Below are 20,644 nucleotides of genomic sequence, written 5' to 3'. Positions count from 1 at the left end.
TATACTAATTTGCTTGCAGCCTCCTCCCAACTATTACATAAACAAATCCACAAAAAGTCTAACTAATTTCCCTATTGATTTTGTCTTAGATGATGAATCTGTCAATGCAGACCTTATTAGTATGGCTGCAAGTGTCGAGGATAAAGCTTTTAATGCTTTCAAGGTGAGGATTGCACAAAATCCTGGTCAAGTTTTACGGTATCAGAGAGGAGGGAATCCACTTTTGTTGTCTGAACATCACATTCCAACTGAAGGTGTTGTTCCACCTTGCCCTTATTGTGGTGCAAAACGTATATTTGAATTTCAGGTACGCAACTCCTATATAAATGTCTTTTGAAAAAAAGCAATGTTTACTTTTCAGTAGAAATATTTAATTATTGTCTTTGCAGATTTTGCCACAACTTTTAAACCATTTGTCCATTGATAATTTAGACCAAAGTATAGACTGGGGCATTTTGGTTGTCTATACTTGTGAACGCAGCTGCTCATCAGGACCAGCATATAAGAAAGAATTCTTGTGGAAGCAAGATGTGTCAGAGTAAAGATAATTAAAACTTCTGGATGATTAAAATTGTAAATTTAATTTATTATATAACTTCTCTACTCTATTGACTAGATAGGTGAATTCATCGGTATAATCTTGAAGAAATTAAATTATCAGAAGCAGTAGAGTACAAGTAGTGATTATAAATTGTAAAATGTACACACAAAACTTTGTTTCTAAATTTTGCATAACAATATAGTTTTTCACATGTGAATGTGTCAACTTCAGTATCACAGATTTTTATAGAGACGAGTAGCAGGCACAAGCAGAGTTAGATGGATCAATTTACTTCAAATCAATTTCTTCAGATGTGTCTTCAATGTCATGTTTCTGCTCCTCACCAAGTATGTGTCATCCAGTAGTCCAAACAAATGGTTCTAGTCTTTCTTCAATAGGTAAGGTATTGTTCAAGGTCTCTATATTTTCTAAAGTCTGATTCAGTAAAACATGACATTTATTAAGCTGGTTGGAAAGTTCTCTGACTTTCTGCAACTTCTCTACAAACTTTGAAAACTTTTTCTGACGTTCAGTAAGAGAGGTCACCATACGCTGGGTTTCAAAGTCGATCTGTAAACAAAGTACAACTTTGAAGGTGATAAAGCTATTTATGAAGAGTGATACTAGATTTGTCGGTAGCTGAAAGAAATTTCTACCTCTCTCATTTTGGCAATTGCTTGATTCTGATCTGCTGCTACTGAATTAGCACACAGGGCAAGATGTTGCTGGTATCGCAAACACAAGTTCAGTGTTCCACTTGGGTCAAGCCTCTCCAATACTTCAGGATCTCTTGCTGCTGGAAGGTTGAGAGTGCCACGCATGATTGGCAGGAACATAGGAACATTCTGTTGATGAAAATAATCAGAATTAGCCAGGCAATATTGATTCTGTGAATGACACCACCTCTTCTTCTCTTGTTTTTTACCTGTAGTCTGACAAGGTCTGGATCTTTCTCCAGAGTAACAGGGTCTGCTGCTGCTTTCACAACAACAATACTATGTGGTCTTTGTGTTTGCTGACTCCACTTCTGGGCATTCCCAGATATTATCCCGCCTGTTGAATGCCTATTTTTATTGGCGCTTGCATTGCCAGTAGACTGCAGGTGTAGACTTGGGATGGCGCCTCCAAGTGATCTTCCTCGATGGAGTTGTTGCTTGTTAGATAATTTTGGAGAATCTGTTCAGAGACCAATCATGATAATGATGTGGGCACACACTATTTATTAACAAATCGATTAGATGTTTACCTCCTATAGGACGACTGACAGTGTATGATATGTATGGTAAATCTGAATCAGAACAAATGCTTGGTCCTGGAGATGTGTTACCAGGACGATTTCCTGGAGAGTCTCCTTCGGGTTCCTCAGTGGAATTTTCCGATCTTTCAGCCAAGGATTTACCTCGACGAAATTGATTGACTCTGCTATCTGATGCTGCAGAGACCGAACGTTGAGGCCACTGTCCTGTCCCTGCAGAAGTACTTTGCTCCGAACCCATAGTTCCTTCGGTACACTTTGTTTTTTTAGCAAGAGTCAAATCGTGACAGCAGACGTCAATTGAGGAATAGAGAAGTGAGGTTATGGAATATGTAGAAGAGAATGGCCAGACTACGAAGGCTAAAATAAATTATATTGTGAGTTATAGGTTTTTTCCTTAGCCACGCACACAACACTTCTCAAATTACTTTGGCGAACAATTCTCTGGAATGGTAAGTCTCGGTTCCGTTCAAGCTCAAGCAATCGCTGCCATATTTGTTTTCTCACAACTCAGAAGCTTGTAACAAATCAGAAAAACGACCCCTTCGGCCAGTGACTAACGTGAACTCTGCTAACGGGACTGGTCACATGCGAAGCCAGCTCAAAGCTTCCCTTCCCTAACCGCAATTTCTTCAAGGCGGAATACGGGATGGGATGGAAGTTTACAAAAATCAACGACATCCATTTCTCCTTGATTTTTTTGTGAAATTTACCTTTCGAGGGACTCAAGTGGTGGCCTAAGGACCAGCGGCGGGCTTCCACGTTCAAAATGAGCTGGCGTAAGTACTTTGCACTCGTGCTTTATTGTTTATACCGGTGGCATCTTAGTGCGGCCGGACGCCCCATGCCCCGGCAAATCATGCTAATGCGAGGCGATTTTCCCATGATCTCTGTTAAGACTCGTGGATTTTGTGATCTGTTATTTCCTCTCCAACATTAAATCTTGTAGTAATTTCCATGTAACTAAAATATTATGTTGAAGTGGTTCACCGTGTCTACTTGAAATCCCAAGCTCCTAGTATCATTAGTGTTAATTGTTGCTGTCAATTTCATGTTTTCACACATACATGTACCTACCATGTAGAACATCATATCCATCAATTTTAATCAACTGTCATATCTTCTTATTCCATTCTACCATGAAGAACGTTATGACTTTCTTTTTACTCTTGTCAATCATTGTTTCTTTGGTGCCCTTTGCACCAGTTTCTATTTTTGCAGGTGAAAGGGACCCTAATAAACGTAAAGTCAAACCAGTTGAACAACCACTGTTTGATTTAGATTTAGAGAGCTCTGATGACAGTGATTTTAACCCTGAAGAACACAAAGATGGTTCAGATGACTCTTTAGATTCCAATGATGAAGGGAGCAAACAAGGTAATGTTTGAAGAATGCACTTAAATGATGTTTCTATTATGGTTACATTTAGCCTTTTACTTTTTCCATGCATGATATTCTTATATTTCTGTTCTTGTTTTGATTGAATTTAACTTGTTTCTTGTAGGTAGTGGAAGTGATGATAGTGATGGAGACGATGAAGATGATGATGATAGTGAGGATGATAGTGATGTGGATGAAGGGGAAAATTCCAAGTCTTCTGTCATAACAGCTGAGGAACTGCAGCAACGAATAAATTCTGGAGATGGACTAAACTCTGAAATCATCAAAAAGGTAGTCCTAGTAATTGCCATAAAAATTGACAATTGTGTTTTGATGTGTAACCAACATTATTTTATTTCCTTTCTTTACTTTCCTTTTTATGTAGGTCAAGAAGAAAATACAAAAGCGTTGTTGGGGTTGTCTTGGTGACAGCAATGATGACTTTGATGAATTAGTTGAGTGTGACAGTTGTGGAGTTACTGTTCATGAAAGTAAGTTCTTCTTGAGTAAATATAGTATTTATATCTACAAAATTTTATTTGTTATTATTCTTAATGTTTTTCATTGATTACAGAGTGTTATGGTATGTCTGATAGTGACAGCCTGGCTAGTGTAGATTCCTCCAACCCTGATTTACCATGGTTCTGTGATGCATGTCGAGCTGGAGTTAAGGACCCTCCTTGTGAGCTATGTCCAAACTCAGGTAATATTTGTAGTATTCTTCCTACTTTGACATTTTAGGCTCACACCAGTTTTATTGATAATAAAACTTAATTCCTTTTGTCTTTAGGTGGCATTTTCAAAGAAACAGATGTAGGGCGGTGGGTGCACCTAGTGTGTGCTTTATATATCCCTGGTCTGTTCCCATCTGATGGTGAAAAGCTTTCTTTGTTCAAAATGCCTTATGCTAAGTATGGAGCCAAGCTGTGTACTTTGTGTGAAGATGAGCGTCTCGCAAGGACTGGTGTTTGTATTGAGTGTGACGCTGGCATGTGTCGCACTTATTTCCATGCCTCATGGTGAGATCATATTCATATATCTACCCCCATTCAATCTTCATCTTCATGTGACTAACAGATATACTTACATATTTTATCAGTGCTCAGAAAATGGGGCTACTCCAAGAGGCACATCCAGAAGAAACTGAAACTGTAGATAAGTTTTATGCCCATTGCAAACTTCACTCTGATAAAACTCAAATTAAGTAAGATACATTCATCCATTGAGCTATCTTAGTCCTTAACTGTTTTGCTCACCACTGCTCCAATTTATTTTGTAGACGTCGACGTCAAAATTTCATTCTTTTGCAAGAGCGTTTGAAAGAGAGAAATCAGGAACAAGAAAGCAAGGACAAAAACGAATTGGAAAGAATTCAAAGAAAATTCCGGAAAGCTTGTAGTCACTTTCTAGATCATCGCACTGCTGTTTCCAATGCCTTCAGTAAGTCCTTAACAATCATTGAGCTCAAAATTACCAGTTGCTCTGATAATTACTCAAAATAACTTACAGTTCCACCATCCCAAAAAATGCCTCGCGCATTGATAACATCTGCAACCGCTTGCCGTTTGTTATGGCGCAAAGGTGAGCTTGCTGGGTTAAATACTCAAGCCATGGAAATTCAGGAGACACAGATAGCATCTTTAAAAGATGTTAACCGTAAATGGCATATACCAGCATCTTTTAGGTAAATTTGCGGGTTTACAAAATTATGCATTGTTGTTCTCAGTTTGTGAACTAAAGTATATGTGTTCTACTCTAGTGTTGAATTTATTGCCTACTTTCTGGATCGAGTTGGAAGGATTACAAAAATGAAGAAGCAACTGCAAGATTTTGTTGAAGATAATGCGCGTCTTCTCAATGAACAGAAAGCTAGTGGAGAAAAATATGAACAGGTATTTATCACGAACGTAAGATCATATTACATATTGCAGGCTTTATCACATCTACAGACTTAAAATATCATTTCCCTTTTTTTTAAAGTTGATCAATGTAAAGTCCATTGAAGATGAAAAGAACAAAGCTTTGAAAGCAAAGATTAAAATGCTCCATGGGATTATTCAAACAATTTGTCCTAAAAAGAATATACCTGCCATAGAGTCTATTGGCAAACCTCATTCCACCATGAATCATTTTCCCCAAGGTATGGAATTTTTTCAAATATTAAGCTTTCTAAATGCCTTGTTACAATGTTTTTACTCCCCACTAATTTCAAAAATTGTCTAGGTGTCCCAACTGCTGCAGCCTTAAAAGCATTTCCTATGCCTGGAGAACAAGGGCCCCCCTCCGCCCTTACCATAACAGCAAATTCAAAGGCTGTTAATGTCTCAGGAGGAGCTGAAATATCTACTGGGTCTGGTGTTTCCAGTTCCTCAACACCTGCTGCAGTATTGGGGCCTTGTGGAAAATGCCATCAGAGCAATGATCCTCATCTCTTAGCTCATTGTGATAATTGCAAACAGTATTATCATTTAGGTTGTCTAAATCCACCTCTCACAAGAATGCCCAAGAAGACAAAGCTATTTGGATGGTATGTTGTTTTAATAATTTGAGAACATTTTTATGTATCTACACCTGTTCAGTCCTTTCTTAATGATATGATTGGGACTTTGCCGGTATACATGAGCTGTTGTATAATCACTTTGTGCAGTTACTTTTTTTAATTTAGTTTTTGTAATTTTTTCTTTGAATTTATTGCTACCTACAGGCAATGCTCTGAATGTGATAAAGAGTCGTCAGGATCTGATGTCCCTTGCTTGGATCCTGAAGCCCCAAGGAAGTTAAGGCGGAAGTCTGATAAAAGTTCTTTGGTAGAGTACAATGCAATATCTGGAATCTAATACTGGTCAGTTGAAACACATTCTATTTTATTTAACTTTTTTCAATTTTCAGCCGCTGTCAGTCAAATCTGATGGTGAAGCTTCTATTATTGACACTACTCTAAACTCATCTAGTGCATCTATTGGTGTAATCGGTATGTACATTTTAATTTACTTCTCTAGCCATAAAACTATTCATTAATAGAAAAAGCAAAGCAAAACAAATAATTTCTTTATGAATATATTTATTTTATATTTATTTATTATCTATTATCTTTTAAGACAGGGGCAATGATGCTGATGTAGAAACTGCTGTGGGAAGTAACAGTGATGGTAAAGTAAAGGCAGCAAAGAAGAGGAGGAAAGAAAAACGTCATTCACCTGAACTTGGTCCAGATGGTATCAGTGTTGAACGTAAGAGAAAAAGAAAGAAGAAAAGCTTTGATCATGAAAATTGGCAAGTAGAAGGTACACCTCCTCATCCTCAGCCTCATGTTCCCAAAATAAAGGTATGCCAATTAAAACTGGCTGTTTGTCAGTATTTCTCTTTATGGTTATAGTTTCTGTATGTTTAATAACTGAGTTCTTTCAGATTAAAACTATAACCCCGAGTGGTGAAGGACAAACTGTGCAGACTTACGTTGCATCAGCTATGACAAGTGATGATGATGTGTACCATCCCATTCCGGCAGTATCGGGGGTTCAGTTGCTTCCACCTATACAAAGTGTTTCTCAGTTTGAACCTGTTAACAACTCAGTAACAAGTGCTGTGACTGGCACCATTCCAAATCCCACAAATAGTCGCCCCCAGAGACAGTCAGGAGGGAAAAAAACTAAAGTCGAAGACCTTTTGACTCAATGTGATCAGTGCCAAGGTCCTGGTTCAAAAGAAAATCTTGTAAGATGTGATGAATGTCAAAAATGCTATCATTTTCATTGCCTTGACCCTCCTGTGAAAAAGTCCCCAAAGATTCGAGGGTATTCGTGGCATTGTGCAGACTGTGATCCCTCCGTAAGTTCAATTTTTGGTTTGGTTGCTACCCAATTAAATTATTATTTTAAAATTTACATTTCAAAAAAATTTTGTTTTTGTTTTACAGGATTCATCTACTTCATCCAAGAAGTAAACATTCACTAAGGCAATTGCTGCACTTGTGATTAATCTTTGGTTCAAAATACTTCTTTTCCCTCAGAGAAGCAAGGAGACTTGGAAGTATTTTGAGAAAGTAGTTCTCTTTTACTTTTTGATAAGATTCCAACATAGCTATGAATTTTGTCGTTGAATATTTCTTGATTTTTTACCAGCTGGTAAACATGTCTGCTGAAATTGTTCGTAGAATAATTTCTCAGGTTTTATTTAATGGATTGTGAAACTTTGGTACTTTCTATCTCTGGTCAATCCTTTTATAACATATCCCTGATATGTTTTTATTGGTATTTTATATGACTTCTGAGTAAATGAGGTGTAAGTTATTTACATTGTGAAGATCATCAACTGAAAGTCCTCCCTTTGGTTTGATGTTCCTATAAGATGAATTGTGTGTATTGTAATGCTTGGATTTTGATCTGTAAATAATTGATGTGAGGGCCACCTCTTCTACTTTCTCCTTAATTTATATGGAAATGAATGAAATTGTTTGTTACTGGAAAGTAATAAATGTCTCTTGAAAAAGTACAATATTACGTGCTGTCTTTTGGGTGTTTTTGTGGTGATTTATTTTACATGGAAGTTTCTTCTAATTCCCTTTAGTAAACACAAACCAACCGTATGAACCCCCTCCGTCAACATCCTAAATATCAACTAAAAACAGCAGTGTTGGTTACAAAACTCAGCATTTAATATTAAAAATAAATAAAAAATTACATGCTGTGCGAGTGGTAGTTTTTTATTTTTTTTAAATAATAGTTTATTTTAATAAACATGGATTAATACTTTAGTTTGTTCTGATCATTTTTCGAGGGCCTGTGCTACACCAGGACCAGATGCGCTAGTTTAATTCTGTCGGACTGGGTCTCTCGAGTCTTGTCATTCTCTGGAGTTTCTGTCAGAGTATTTGCACTATCTGCCATCGTTTCTCAATGACCAAAGTAACAAATAAAGATAAAATGTCTAAAGGCCTAACCGTATCGTTTCCCTTTCTGCATGAGCTATCTTTCTGTTTTGTTGGTGTTGGTAGCAGACGACGTTAACAGGTCAAGAACAAGTTACAAGTTTCTCATTTCTCATAGAAAACTCAACAAAGCTTTCGGGAGGATATGTTGGCTAAAGATGACGTAGTCTACAGTGCTGCCATTGTTGTGTTCGAAACCAAGCATCATATAACCTAATTCTTCTTTTACATTTCTATCTTTTCTTTCGGAAAAATGACTTATTGTGGTTTTCAACCGTTAATATTTTTCACTATGTCTGTGAATGGCCATTCGCAGTAGTGTTTACAAGGAGAATGTGTCACTTTAAGGATGGTACGAACAGGAGGGGTGAATAATGAAAAATATATGGGGTGCTTGTTGGGGAAGCAGAGGAAAAAAAAGACAACACAACATTTGTCTAATGTCTGTCAGACCATGCTCAAATAAAAACAAATAAAAACAAACTGATCTGCTGTGATTATATTTTGCAGTGAAAATGGGAACCTTATTCTTAGGAGTGAACAAATTCCTATCAACTTTTAGTGATGTGATCAATATGGTATGTTCACAACTTTCAATGTTTAATTTGTAAGTAAAATGCAACTATATATGCCTCAGCTATTTCTTATCCCCTGAATTTATTTGGTAGATGATGGATTTGGGCATTCTTTCCTCCAATGTGTTCTCATATAATGTTGCGCAAGATTTATCAACAATGGTGGTGGAGGAAAGACACATTGAATCCTTTTCAAAATTTCTGAAGGAGACCAAGGTATGCAGTATGAGTGACTTTCTTTGCCATTCAGTTGGTTTGACAAGTTAAACTTACACCCGTAATTTTTTCAGGATCTTCTGAATCAATTAAATGACCAACTATCCCATAGAAGCAAGGAGGGATTCGAAGACATAGTCCTTGGATTTCAAGGTAGATCCTCTATTGTCACTGATTCAATTGATGTCAATGCTCCATGCAACTCTGAAGGAAAAGCACATGAGAGCTCATTCACATCTACATGTGGAAACGCAACATACGCTCAAATGAAAACTGCTTCAGCTCTTGATGTTGGATTCAGTTCGACATCTCAACAGCGATATGGGAGCATGAATGATGCAGGATGTGAAATCTCTACTGGAAGATTCTCACCATTAAATGAAACTCAGTTTAACACTGCAACTGCTCTTTCTCGAAATCGTCACTATGCTGTTCCTGACAATAGTTCCTGCTACGACATTACAGCATCTTCAGTTGGCCATGATAATTCTCTGTCATCACATAGTGCAGCATTCAGTCTTCCTAACCATATGGTTGTTAGCTCACATTTTCAGTCAAATTGTGAATCTGCTTTTGATGGGTCAACAAACCCAATGATGCATTTTACATCCTGCAGTCGCAATACATCATTGAAGCAATTTTCAACACCTGCTGAATCACAGAATCATGATACACAGTATGTCTCCCATGATAAAAGTCAAGATTTCTCTTCAAAGCCTAGTTGTGAATTTGCCCAACCGAATGATACAAGAGATTCTCAGCGTTTTACCTCACCTCAAGGACATTTTTCCCCTCCAACCGAGTCAAATTGTGATACTATGTATACTTCTCGCTGTGAAACAACTCAAGATGCGCATTTCAGCTGTGACACTTCATATGAGACTTCTAACCATTCAGGTCATGGACTGCATGCTTCTCGTGTACCATTTCAGACTTCTACTGAACAGTCACTAAATACTCATTATTCTCATCCATCGTTATCAGCTGAATCAAATTTTGGAATTCCATCTAAAAGTCAGCATTCTTCAGCCTTTTCTATGGTTACTGCAATAAATTCATCTCAGTATGCATCCTGTCAAAGTAATAGTGATAAATCTCAGTTTCCATCCGGAGAAAACGGTCAAAGCAAGATGCATTACCCACAAAGAAACACTATGTGTGAATCCACATTTCCACAAATGACTGGGAATAATAGTTTTGTTGAACTGAGTGATGATTCACATAACACCCATATAACTGCACAAGGCGTTAATGAAATAAAATACCCTCATGTGTCAAGCTTTAAGTGGGGTGTCTTAAGTGATACTGAAGACAGCTTTGACCCAAGTTCGCCAGTTCAGACAACTAACCAGACTCAAGACAGTACAGAGTTTGGAGATTTGCAGATAGCATTTCCTAATCAAGTTGCTAAGGATACTGCAAGTCTGAAAAGAGATGACACTGGGAAAGATGTGTTAGGAACTTCAGTAGAAAACAGTTTCTCATTTTTGTTAGGAACGAGAGACACTATGGGCTGTGTTGATATGAATAAGAAAAAACTAGATGTAAGCATTCTGAAATCAAGTACATTATGTTTTCTTGTTGGCAATTTTCAAACATGACTAAAATTGGTGATTGCTTACAGATTTTTGATGGAGTTAAGCAGGAGGGAGGGAAATGGAAATGCCCTGTCTGTGCCAAATTATTTATTGCTCGTGTTAATTTTGAAAGGCATTTTAAAGTTCAACATTTAGGTGAAATACCAATATCTTTCTTTTCTTACAACATATTTTTCTGTTCTTTTGGTTGTTAATGTTTTAATACTTTTTATCTTACAGGTCAAAAGGCATTTCCTTGTAATTTGTGTGACAAAGGATTCTCCAGCAAGATTCGTCTTGATGCCCATTTAATGAGGCAGCATAATATAAACTGTGAATCAGCAAACCCATGCAGTAAGTGACAATTTTATTAGCTGTTTTTGCTCTTTCCAATTCGAATTGATGAATAAATGTGCTTGCTTCTCTTTTTCTAGATGTTTGTGGGAAATTGTTCAACACTAAAACAGCTTTGAAAACACATAGTCTCACTCATGTTGATGAAAGCGAGAAACCTTTTGCATGTAATATTTGTAGTAAACGATTTTCTCAAAAAGTTGTATTAGACACTCATCTTCTTCGACATGGAGGTACACTAGAAATATATTTTGAGTTGAATTAATTTTTGTCGTTTATTCTAATTTTTGGAAATGTTATAGGTCCAAGTGCTTACAAATTTCAATGCAAAATATGTTCAAAAAGTTTCCCAACCAAGCCAAAATTGAAATTTCATTGGAGAAAGCATGAGACTGCCCAATTTCATTGCAAAGAATGCCCCAAAGAGTTTCCCAATGAAGGCCTTTTACGGGCTCATGAAGCAACTCATGTAGCTTTTTCTGAACGTCCTTTCCAATGTTCAGAGTGTCCGAAAACTTTTACAACAAAACATAAATTGCAATCACATATTGAGGTAAGAAATAAACTCAGGATGATATTTATCACTTATTAATATATCTCTTCTAATTCATCTTTGCTTTAAACAGACACACAGTCAGACCAATCAATACTCTTGTGATGAGTGTTCGTCTGTCTTTAAATGTCGCAGCACATTAGTTGCACATACCAGAAAGCGACACCCGAAATCTGATAGACTTCTACCAAACCCTACCTCTGACTGCCCTGACGCAAGTTCAACTTTTCCCTCTGCTCAGCCAATTCCTCAGCTAGAGTCACCCCATGCACTTACTTCAAAGTATGAGTTCAGCATTAGAATTGTGTACATTTAAAAATATCCGGCTGCCTACTGATTTTTTTTCTTGCAGCCCCACGTTCAAGTGCCCAATATGTCTCAAAGAGTTTCGCCGAAAGAAAAATTTACGGGAGCATGAAATTACCTGTCATCAAGAAGTGCCTCGTTTAGCCTGTGATCACTGCCCAAAACGTTTCAAAGCAAAAACCAAACTGAAAATACATCTTGCAACCCACACTGAGGTCAGCATATTTCTGGCATGCGTACCAATTATCTTATGTATTCCTATTTTTGTAATTTTTAGGCATTATAAGCCTTAAAATCTATCAATCTTATATTCCTTACTAATTTTTTAAAAATCTATCAGGAACCAAGCTTAGCTTGCAGAACATGTGGCAAAAGATTTTATCGCTCAGACTTGCTTCGTACTCATGAAGCTACTCACACTGGGAACAAACCATTTTCTTGTGATGTTTGTGCTCGGAGGTTTGCTACTCAATCTATGCTAAGATCTCATCAAGTAATTCATCAACCCCCACCAGAGACATCAGCCGAAGTTCCTTGTCCCACCTGTGGTAAAAAGTGTGTAAAAATATATGTTGTCAACCTTTATTGCTCTACCATTTTCATAAGGTGTTTATTACTCAGTTTATTTATTCTTTCAGGTTTAAAAACAAGCGAACTCTTGCTCTTCATGTGAAATGCCATGCAGAATCCTTAGAATTTAAATGTGGAACTTGTGGTAAACAATTTGCTCGTCGAGTGCACTACGATGGGCACATGAGAACACACAGTGCAGATCGTCCCTACTCGTGTACTGTTTGTAATCGGACTTTCCGTGAACGCAAGCACAGGGCTGATCACATGAGACGTTTACACCCTAATGAAGTTCTTGGAGGTGGAGAATTGACTCTTCAAAAGTTGATTGAATCAATATCAGCCGATGACACTATGGACGCTACAACGGGAGGTGGAAGGTACAAATAATAGAATAATAGAGTTGTATTGTTATATATGAGATTGTTTATGTTTAGCCAATGTTTAATTACTATCATCTGCCTTTCCATTTTGCAGTTTTGCAACGGATGTTAATTCAGATGCCCTCGCAACTTTAACAGAATTATCCAACTCTGGGATGCAACATCTTTTGGAAGACTCATCTCAACAGAATTCTGAGCCCCATATTGATGACACTAGTCAAAGTCAGGGCAGCCAAATCAATGCCAACTATGGTCCAGGGCCAAGAACCATATCTTTAGAACCTCAAGTGGACAGTGTTAATCAGAATAGCCAGATGAACCATTTAAACCAGTCATTTTCATCACAACCTCATAATGTTAATATTGATTGCCAGGCTGATTTAACAGCATCAAACCAGGTAAACCACCTCACAGAATCTTTTTCAGTTCAGGCGCAGAATATTTCACTTCTCCAGAATCCTTTCCATCACTTAAAAAGCTCTGCCAATGAAACCCACCCATTTACTTGTTCTGAAAGTGGTGATCTTAGCCCCTTACCAGAGCTATCTGATCAGTTGCAATCAATGGAGGTTCTTCATCCTCATTATGGTCATGGTGGCGAATCCACTAGGTCAAGTTCTGTGGGTGGTTCTGACGAGAGTCTTCCAAAACTGGCAGATGTTTTAGCCATTAGCATTCAGGGTGGTATGTAAAATTGACCTGATCTGATCTGATACATATTACTTGATGGGCCATAGCTATCTTTGTCCATCTGTTGGTTCTGTTAGCTCCCATGTATTTCCTTAAAGTTCTAAACTGAATTATCAAGATTTTAAGGATGGTTGACCCACTTCCCCTTAACACGTTGAGTCCCAGGGGGTCATTAATCACGTGCATTGTGAACGCCCGGGTGCTAGACCCTAATATCACATGGCACATGGTCAGGCGCACCGCATTGTGGGGGCACCTTCAGTGCCATTCTGCCATTTTTATTTAAAAATGCACTTTTTGAAGCAACTGATATGTCAATCATTTTGAAACTGTGATAAGATTCTTTGAAAGATTTTTCAAAATTTTATTTCAATAGGAATTGTAAATAGGTGCCCAACTACATTTTAACTGTGATATCCTCTCATTGTGGTACTGTTCTTAAGTGTAGATTCTGTAGTTTATTAAGCAACTGTTCATAAGACAATTATAATAGACCATGTAAATTGATATGTGGGATTCGTATTATTTTATTTTACCCTGTATTTTAAATATAAAGCAAGGTATTCGTGAGGAGAATTGTACGAAAATTGTCCACAGTACTTTATACAGGATGGTCCGCACAGCCCCCTTTCTTTATTTTGTTTTGATTACTGTACCGCGTGGACCGCGTGTGTGCGGGCTTGCCTACCGTTGCTACCTTACGGCTCCGCGGGAGTATGCAACCCGTTGTACAGTGTAAGCAACTAAGGGAAGGAGGGTAGGGTCGGTGGACCACTCCGTATTACACAGCGGGGTGGCTAAGTGCAAAGTCACCTGCAGCAGTCTGCAGCAAGAACAATATTGTTCTTGGCAGCAGCTACACAATAAAGCATTCCGGTAAAGCTGAAATGCAGAAGAATGCAGGGAACAAAAAAACGGAAGTCTCATCTAAAAGCATAGTGGTTTCCGTTTTCTTCTTCCTCGCATTCTTCTGCATTTACCGGAATGCTTTATTACTCACACCTACGACACCTACCCCACCTACCCCCACCACACCACATGCGCCCTCCAAGAACACGAAAACAAACCCCTTTCGGTCGGTCGGTCGGCTGTTGTTCTGTTGTTGTCGCGATGGTGGGGCGGTGGTAGTGGCAGTAGTGAACACCGGCACCATGACAGAGAGGGGGGAGTGTAGCGTCGGTAGCGGCTCGGACCCACCTAACCCTACCGGGTTGAACGCTTCCACACGTGGATCGAAAGACTATTACCTCCTGAGCGAATGCGGATGGAGCGTGGTGCGCTGCTGTGCGGGTGAGGTCGCTGAGGGTGTCTACGTTTCGTCCGTCCCACCATGCCGCCCCTACGACAGCCGATCCCCATGGCGCTGCTGGCCGAGCAGCAACTCATCGACATGGTCACGGAAGCCGGGGAAGGTCTTGTGGCGACGCCGGGCGACCCCATGCACACCGCCGTCATGTTCAAGTTGCACGTAGGTTCGGACGGGCGCAGAAGTGCCGCACGCGTCCCTGCGCCGCGTAATTTGTCAATAATAGTGATTAGGAGTGAGTGCCTCTTGGTGCTAGTGCGGAGCGTCCCTTGTTCTAAAAGGTGGCAATGCGGCGGCTGCCCGAAGCGGCGGCGTCCCGACTGAGTCACGCCACCCTGGCTGCGGTGGACAAGACCCTCGTGTACGACGTGCTGGAGAGGGCGACCAGCGATGTCTTCATGGCCTTCGCGAGCTGGGGCACCGGCTGGTTCCCGGTCAGTGTGACATAGCCGTTGCCGTCGCTCGCCCTCTCGCGTGTAACGGACACTCACCTCTTGTCCAACAACACAGTCCCTACCGTCGGACGACCCCGACGTTCCCCAGCGCCGAGGACCGGGTGACATCCTCGCGGACATCGCTGGCCTGGCGGGGATGCCAACCCCGGTGGACGAGGACGTGGCACGCGCCCTGCTGCTCGTGGCCACGGCCTGCCTCCCCGAGAACACCACTAAGATCGACACGTTGGAGATGAGCGCCGCCACCACCACCGCCGTGGTCGCGCAGCTGCCCAAGGTGAGATGAACGCACTGGGGTGGGAAGGGAAGACCGCAGCCTGGCCGCCTACCTTCTGCTTACCGGCGTGGAGTCTGCGCAGCTGCAGAGCTTGGAGACGCTGCGGCTTACGGGCGGTCGGGGCTGCGCCTTGTCCAACGCGGTGCTGTACCCGCTGGCGCGCGCACTGCACCACATGCACCGCCTGAGCGTCGTGTCGCTCGGCCAGAGCGCCTCGGACAACGTGCTGCGCGTCCTGGCGCAGGCCTGCCCGGACACCCTGGAGGACCTGGACGTGTCCAATAGCAGGGCAGTGACGGACAAGGGTGTGGCCGCGCTGTCTTCCTGTGCCAACCTCAAGGTGCTGAAGGTGAGCGCCACGATTCACGTAGGTGCCTCCATCACCCCTTTTGCCACTGCTGCTCGACTCTCCGCTCGCGCCAGCTGACGTCCACCTCCGTGTCGCTGTTGGGCGCCGAGCGCGCCCTGCGCGACCTGGCGTGGCTGCGCGACCTGGGCGAGATCCCCGACCTGGGCCGCGCCATCGCCGCGGTGGCGCGCGGCACGGAGGCGGTGGACGGGCAGGAGCTCGGCGCGGACCAGACCGCGCAGCCGATCAGCAGGAGGGAGGAGCTGGAGATGCGCGCCTTCAGGAGCGACCGGGCGCCGACCCTCGACATCCTGGCCGAGCACTGCCCGCGCCTCGAGGAGTTCTACATCCGGCTGGAGGAGGGCGGCGACTACTGTAAGTGGCCCCTGCCTCGAAGCCGACCCGACCGCCCCGTGCGGCCCAGGCGCACTCTGAGGGAGGCGTGGATCTTTGTCTCTCAGGCCGGATTCCAAACCTGACCGCCATCGCGAGCGCGGCGCCCAACCTCAAGTGCATACACATGGTCTGTCCAGACGATGGGCGGATCAATGATGTAGCGGTTGAGCTGCTCGACTGGCCAGGTAAGTGCTCTCTGTAATGCATTTAGAGTGCCTTTTCGACTGAACGAGCTTGCTGGTCAGTGCCGGTATTCACACCTTTGGCCCGCCTTTACACAGAGGAGCTCTACGGGACGACCGACAGCACGGAGTGGAGCTCGTCCTCAGCTGACGTCAGGTAAACAGGCGACTCCCTGGCACTGGAGGGCTGTAGCACCGCCTGATCCGCTGAAGGCGACACCCCAACGCCCTCGTCCACAGGCAGCCCGCGCCCCCGACCCCCCGGCCACCGCCGCCGCTGCCCCCACCGCTGGACAGCGTGACGATCCTCAAGCTGCGGTGGACCCCTCTGTCGGCGTGGGATGTGTGGGCCATCGGGCACACACTGCCCCGCCTGGAGGAGCTCGTGCTGTCCTCGTCGCCGCCCAGCTCGAGCCCACGCTTCCTCCGCGCCCCAGCCCCGGACCAGCGCTTGCCGGAGGTATTTCCACTACTTGTCGTCTCACTCTTGTTGGATTTGTGGTGAGGCATTGACTCTCCAGGAGAAGCGTCCCGCCTCAGAGGTTTTGAGAACTGTGATTGGCTTTGCCAAAGCTTCTCCGCTAGCCGACAAAAGTCCCTGAAACCCCTGAGGTGGGCTACCTCGCCTCATGAGACTTCACATCCACCCTCTAGGACGCCTTCAGCAGAGTGCGGAAGCTGTACGTCGTGGACCTCCTGCCGGATGCTGAGCTCATGATCCTGAGTCGTGGATTTGCTCTGGAGGTAGGTAGCCATCAGCGTAGTCTCGATCTCGAGCGTAGTCATAGTACACCCGGCCCGGCCTCGCCCCTCATTCACCCTTTGATTGTCACGGTCTCTGTGTGCCGCAGGAGGCGTGCCTCTGCCATTGGGACCCTGGGGCGAAGCGGATGAGTATGAGTGAGGACGCACTTCTGGAGGCTCTGCGTGACAACCCCCTGGAACAGCTGAGGGATTTCAGGTAGGGAAGGGAAGTCCGGCCGTGTCTATGCCAGACTGAGAGAAATGTTTCGTTGCAGGTTGCAGCCATCAAAATTTTGATACCCACGACCAAATTTTGTTCAATCAGTCTGGTTTAGACATAGGCATCAAAATTTTAGTTGCTGTAACCAAAAGTTTGGTTGCTGTAACCAAAAGTTTAGTTGCTGCGACTAAAATTTTAATGACCATGACTAATCCGACTGATCGAACAATTTCTGATGTCTGCGACGAAACATTTCTCTCAGTACAGGTACTCGGGTACCTTTACTAGCACGGTAGCGCGAGATGGGTGCCGTCTGGGCGCCTGTTGGTGAGCGAGTAGGCAACCCGCCCAAGCGCACGCAATGCGGTACGGTAGCACAAACTTAGACGGAGCCTTTCAGCCGCATAGTATTCTGAAAAGCCAACTTCAGGAAAGTGTGTGTCCTGCAGGCCGTTGTTACGTTCACTGTATCATTTTTTGTTGCCATAGCGTGGACTCGGCTCCATTCCTGGGAGAGCGCGCCGTCCAGCGGATGCTGGAATGCCCGCAGCTGAAGACCCTGTACACCCTCAGCAGCTGGGAGCAGCTCACGCCCGCCCGCCTAGAGCAGCTGCAGGCCGACGTGGAGGGCCGCAACCTGGATATCCAGATGATGTGAGCCCAGCTGCGACCGGCCTATCAAGTCTTTGGGAAGGCTGCTACCAACAGCCGCTTTGTGACTGCAGAGAGGAAAGGGTGAGTCATGCGAAAAGAATGTTCACTTCTGATAGCGAAAGAGTATTATTATTTTTATTATTATTAAAAACAATAGTTGGTTGCGACGCCTGGCTAATTCTACACATGTAGATTTTCACTCTGTCCGAGTGGAACCTCCAATAAGCTAAGAGTTGGGTGCAAAGTCGGGCAATTAGGATATGTCTTCAGAAGAACTGCGTGGTAAGCGAAAGCTAAAGTCAGTAAGGTATATTTATCGCCTTGTTTAACCAACAGACGCAATAGGAATAGTTTAGTCAATCAACACATATTTGTTAAAATTTTCCGTGATACGGACCCGAATATCTTCCCCAATATTTCAAGTTCGACAGGGAAAATTGTTTCACTTTGAAGTGTTACGTTTCGTTTCTGTCTAAAGAGCATCGGCAGTAAAAAGAAAAAAATTCTAGCAGAACTAGGGAGCTAAGATAGGAAAATAATTCTTAGGTATGGAAGAAGTACATGATAGAAACATTAAATTTCAGAAGTACAATAATAGATGTAATGGTAGATGTGATGGATTATTTATACCTAAAGTACTGTTTACAAGAGATCAGTTTTAAAAACATGATGGAACAGTAGCGAAGTTCAGGGCATAGAAAGGTCTAAATACTAGACTTATAAGATAAAGGATTTGACTAGCCACGTTCTCTCTTTCTCTTTCACTCTCACGCGCAAGCGCTTACACATTCACACTAGCATGCTGTTCGCACAGGGCCGGCGGGCCAGCAGGGCACGCACAAAGATTGAGCAGAAAGAAGGTAACAAACTATGAGGTCACCACTGTGTTCGTCTCTATGATGGTATCACAAAAGTAGCGAGAAGAGCGTTCACAAATTCGCAAGAGTGACGAATTGTGACTCTGGTCACACAAGGTCAGTGCATCCTGCATTCCGGGTCAGACTCACCGCAAGAGCGAGCGGAGAACGCCGGAATGCTCAGAGCACACAGAGCAGGAGGAAATCGCATATTAAAAGGTCTTATAAAACTACAAAGTACTTTGAAATCAGAAAATCTTCCCCAATTTTCTGATTTCTGCATACAAAACTACACATATCTCCAAATAAGACAAGACAATAACTCGATACAAAGTAAAAAATATAGAGGAGAGTAAATACAAAACTGCTGATTAAAAGTATTAAATAATGAATTAAAATATAGTGTGTTAAGAAGTAAAGTGTGCTTTTAACTGTAGTAGTAGAGAACTCTCGTATGAAGTAATTTTAAGGCAAGAATATTCTGGGTGTCAACCCTGTAGTACCTTAATCCTATGAAAAGAGAAAAAATGCATTCATAATATTCACTCATTACTAAAAACTGGCTTAGAAACCTAAGCTCGCTACAATGCTAAAGTCATTAAAATAATTTTAAAGGTAGTAATTTAAGTGCGAGCAGCGTTAAGACACTGCGTATGTGTATAGTGAAACGTGAATTTTTTTCCGTGCAGTTCTATGAAGTAGAAAGAGTAGTGTAGACATAAGATAAATATTTATAGAGAAATCGGTGCTTGCCCGTAGGCATAGATACACGAAATCTTAAGTATTGCTAATTAACCTCTCTCTCTGCGAGTTACCAAGTTTAATGACTACGTGTTCGCGATCACCCCTTCCCAGTTTATTGTGATGACCAAAGACCAGTTGGTTTCCCAGACGAAGAACAACCCTGGATCCGGGCTCTCGTGAACGCCGTCTTGCGTTGTACGCTACGGGACCACTCTCAATCATACGATTTCCCTCGCCATGCCTCGCCATGCCGCGCCTCTCAAAGCCCCGGCGAGAAAACACTGTCAAAAACTAATCATCAGAAAATTAAAGGAGTGATTGCCCTTACAGAAAGACACAGGGCACTCCGTAAGTTTTTTGGTATTTTATTGTAAAATTTTTGACAGTGTATACGGGCGCATAATCACATTCACACTATGAATTAGGCCCCTAGTTGCAATAATTGGCGTTTCAATCCAGAAGCTAGTATGAAAGTTTTGCAAAATCACTTTTTATGGTCAATAGTATCTTCTAAAAAAAGGTGAAGTGAGAGAAAGGAGAAGGTAATTTCGACTCCCCCATTTCTGTTCACCACCAGGTTTTATCAAAACAAGACAGTTTTATGGCCCCCTCTGTCCGCCCAGCTCTTGTGGGCAATTGGCGGCCTATATCGCGCAAATATCCCACGAAAGGCCCTAGGTCGAACCACGCAGCAATAGGCGACCTTACAGAGACGACAGCAGCTTATTCTGCGACAGCGTTCTGCCGTGTTTGGGTACGAGAGTAGAAAGAGAAGACACTAAGGCGGAAATAAATTTGAAGATACGGTTAGGAACTGGACTAATATGGAGAGCTGTTTAACAGACTCGGAGCCAGAAAAACTGCTGAAATGCCTTGAGCTTTCGTATATTTTAACCTGGGGACTGGAAAACGGTAATATCTTATTGCGTGTCCACTGTAAATCCCAACGTTTTCATAGGCCATCGATGGGCCGGACGCCTAAAACCCGTTTTTCGCACTTTATCAATCTAATTTTGTGAACGAAGAACTAGGCATGGTCCCATTTCGTTTTGCACCTCTCGGACATCCATTCCAAACAGACAAGATCTCAACAAAAAGTTTTTGGCAAGTACCCCAAGGGATTAGAATGCGAT

At 42.4% G+C, this 20,644-nt stretch overlaps 6 protein-coding genes across 6 annotated transcripts in view; 4 read left to right on the top strand and 2 right to left on the bottom strand.

The window, feature by feature from the left end:
* LOC113204360 (programmed cell death protein 2) overlaps positions 1-571 on the top strand; it is a 20,088-nt gene extending 19,517 nt beyond the window's left edge. Inside the window, exons 3-4 of the mRNA XM_052274108.1 lie at positions 90-307; positions 390-571. Coding sequence (XP_052130068.1) covers positions 90-307; positions 390-542 — 371 coding nt within the window. The 3' untranslated portion in view covers positions 543-571. The remainder of the gene's footprint in view (positions 1-89; positions 308-389) is intronic.
* Positions 572-807: 236 nt separating this feature from the next.
* On the bottom strand, positions 808-2,304 carry LOC113204361 (BLOC-1-related complex subunit 5). Its single transcript, XM_026419526.2, has 4 exons — positions 1,788-2,304; positions 1,467-1,717; positions 1,198-1,386; positions 808-1,111 (listed from the first exon to the last, which is right to left on the bottom strand). Exons 1-4 carry the CDS (start codon positions 2,035-2,037, stop codon positions 896-898), a joined length of 906 nt encoding a protein of 301 aa, XP_026275311.1. The 5' UTR covers positions 2,038-2,304; the 3' UTR covers positions 808-895.
* Positions 2,305-2,411: 107 nt separating this feature from the next.
* LOC113204358 (PHD finger protein 14) lies at positions 2,412-7,670 on the top strand. The gene is made up of 17 exons (XM_026419522.2): positions 2,412-2,575; positions 3,003-3,173; positions 3,301-3,467; positions 3,562-3,667; positions 3,751-3,879; positions 3,967-4,195; positions 4,276-4,380; positions 4,456-4,616; positions 4,686-4,860; positions 4,936-5,068; positions 5,157-5,316; positions 5,400-5,703; positions 5,881-5,983; positions 6,066-6,147; positions 6,275-6,501; positions 6,585-7,004; positions 7,093-7,670. The coding sequence occupies exons 1-17, from the start codon at positions 2,566-2,568 to the stop codon at positions 7,117-7,119; spliced, it is 2,709 nt and encodes a 902-aa protein (XP_026275307.1). The 5' UTR covers positions 2,412-2,565; the 3' UTR covers positions 7,120-7,670.
* A 647-nt stretch (positions 7,671-8,317) lies between these two features.
* On the top strand, positions 8,318-13,834 carry LOC113204342 (uncharacterized). Its single transcript, XM_052274106.1, has 12 exons — positions 8,318-8,681; positions 8,772-8,894; positions 8,969-10,438; positions 10,519-10,627; positions 10,712-10,825; positions 10,906-11,058; positions 11,128-11,378; positions 11,452-11,660; positions 11,731-11,899; positions 12,025-12,239; positions 12,323-12,634; positions 12,732-13,834. The coding sequence occupies exons 1-12, from the start codon at positions 8,619-8,621 to the stop codon at positions 13,327-13,329; spliced, it is 3,786 nt and encodes a 1,261-aa protein (XP_052130066.1). The 5' UTR covers positions 8,318-8,618; the 3' UTR covers positions 13,330-13,834.
* A 548-nt stretch (positions 13,835-14,382) lies between these two features.
* On the top strand, positions 14,383-18,024 carry LOC113204351 (uncharacterized). The gene is made up of 11 exons (XM_026419516.2): positions 14,383-14,795; positions 14,915-15,067; positions 15,144-15,365; positions 15,448-15,714; positions 15,789-16,089; positions 16,176-16,295; positions 16,392-16,449; positions 16,533-16,752; positions 16,947-17,036; positions 17,144-17,253; positions 17,746-18,024. The coding sequence occupies exons 1-11, from the start codon at positions 14,658-14,660 to the stop codon at positions 17,912-17,914; spliced, it is 1,848 nt and encodes a 615-aa protein (XP_026275301.1). The 5' UTR covers positions 14,383-14,657; the 3' UTR covers positions 17,915-18,024.
* Positions 18,024-20,644, bottom strand: part of LOC113204352 (uncharacterized) — a 10,502-nt gene continuing 7,881 nt past the window's right edge. The window contains exon 7 of the mRNA XM_052274100.1: positions 18,024-20,566. The gene's annotated coding sequence lies outside the window, so the exon portion shown is untranslated. The remainder of the gene's footprint in view (positions 20,567-20,644) is intronic.

The sequence above is a fragment of the Frankliniella occidentalis genome, unplaced genomic scaffold, assembly GCF_000697945.3.
Source record: "Frankliniella occidentalis isolate FOCC.00 unplaced genomic scaffold, Focc_3.1 Scaffold336, whole genome shotgun sequence".
In the NCBI taxonomy this organism is placed as follows: Eukaryota; Metazoa; Arthropoda; class Insecta; order Thysanoptera; family Thripidae; genus Frankliniella; species Frankliniella occidentalis.
Note: the sequence above shows the minus strand (reverse complement) of the source record. Positions and strands in the feature narration are given on the sequence as shown.

Bases quoted from the DNA above. Each gene is read 5' to 3' on its own strand.
- LOC113204361 (XM_026419526.2), bottom strand. From the start codon at position 2,037: ATGGGTTCGGAGCAAAGTACTTCTGCAGGGACAGGACAGTGGCCTCAA. The intron at 1,718-1,787 runs GTAAACATCTAA...GTCTCTGAACAG, and splicing joins TGTCAGTCGTCCTATAGGAG to ATTCTCCAAAATTATCTAAC. The intron at 1,112-1,197 runs GTAGAAATTTCT...CTTTGTTTACAG, and splicing joins CAATTGCCAAAATGAGAGAG to ATCGACTTTGAAACCCAGCG.
- LOC113204358 (XM_026419522.2), top strand. The intron at 3,668-3,750 runs GTAAGTTCTTCT...CATTGATTACAG, and splicing joins TGGAGTTACTGTTCATGAAA to AGTGTTATGGTATGTCTGAT. The intron at 6,502-6,584 runs GTATGCCAATTA...GAGTTCTTTCAG, and splicing joins CTCATGTTCCCAAAATAAAG to ATTAAAACTATAACCCCGAG.
- LOC113204342 (XM_052274106.1), top strand. From the start codon at position 8,619: ATGGGAACCTTATTCTTAGGAGTGAACAAATTCCTATCAACTTTTAGT. The intron at 10,826-10,905 runs GTAAGTGACAAT...CTCTTTTTCTAG, and splicing joins TGAATCAGCAAACCCATGCA to ATGTTTGTGGGAAATTGTTC. The intron at 12,240-12,322 runs GTGTGTAAAAAT...TTATTCTTTCAG, and splicing joins TGTCCCACCTGTGGTAAAAA to GTTTAAAAACAAGCGAACTC.
- LOC113204351 (XM_026419516.2), top strand. From the start codon at position 14,658: ATGCCGCCCCTACGACAGCCGATCCCCATGGCGCTGCTGGCCGAGCAG. The intron at 16,450-16,532 runs GTAAACAGGCGA...CCTCGTCCACAG, and splicing joins TCGTCCTCAGCTGACGTCAG to GCAGCCCGCGCCCCCGACCC. The intron at 17,254-17,745 runs GTAGGGAAGGGA...TTGTTGCCATAG, and splicing joins GAACAGCTGAGGGATTTCAG to CGTGGACTCGGCTCCATTCC.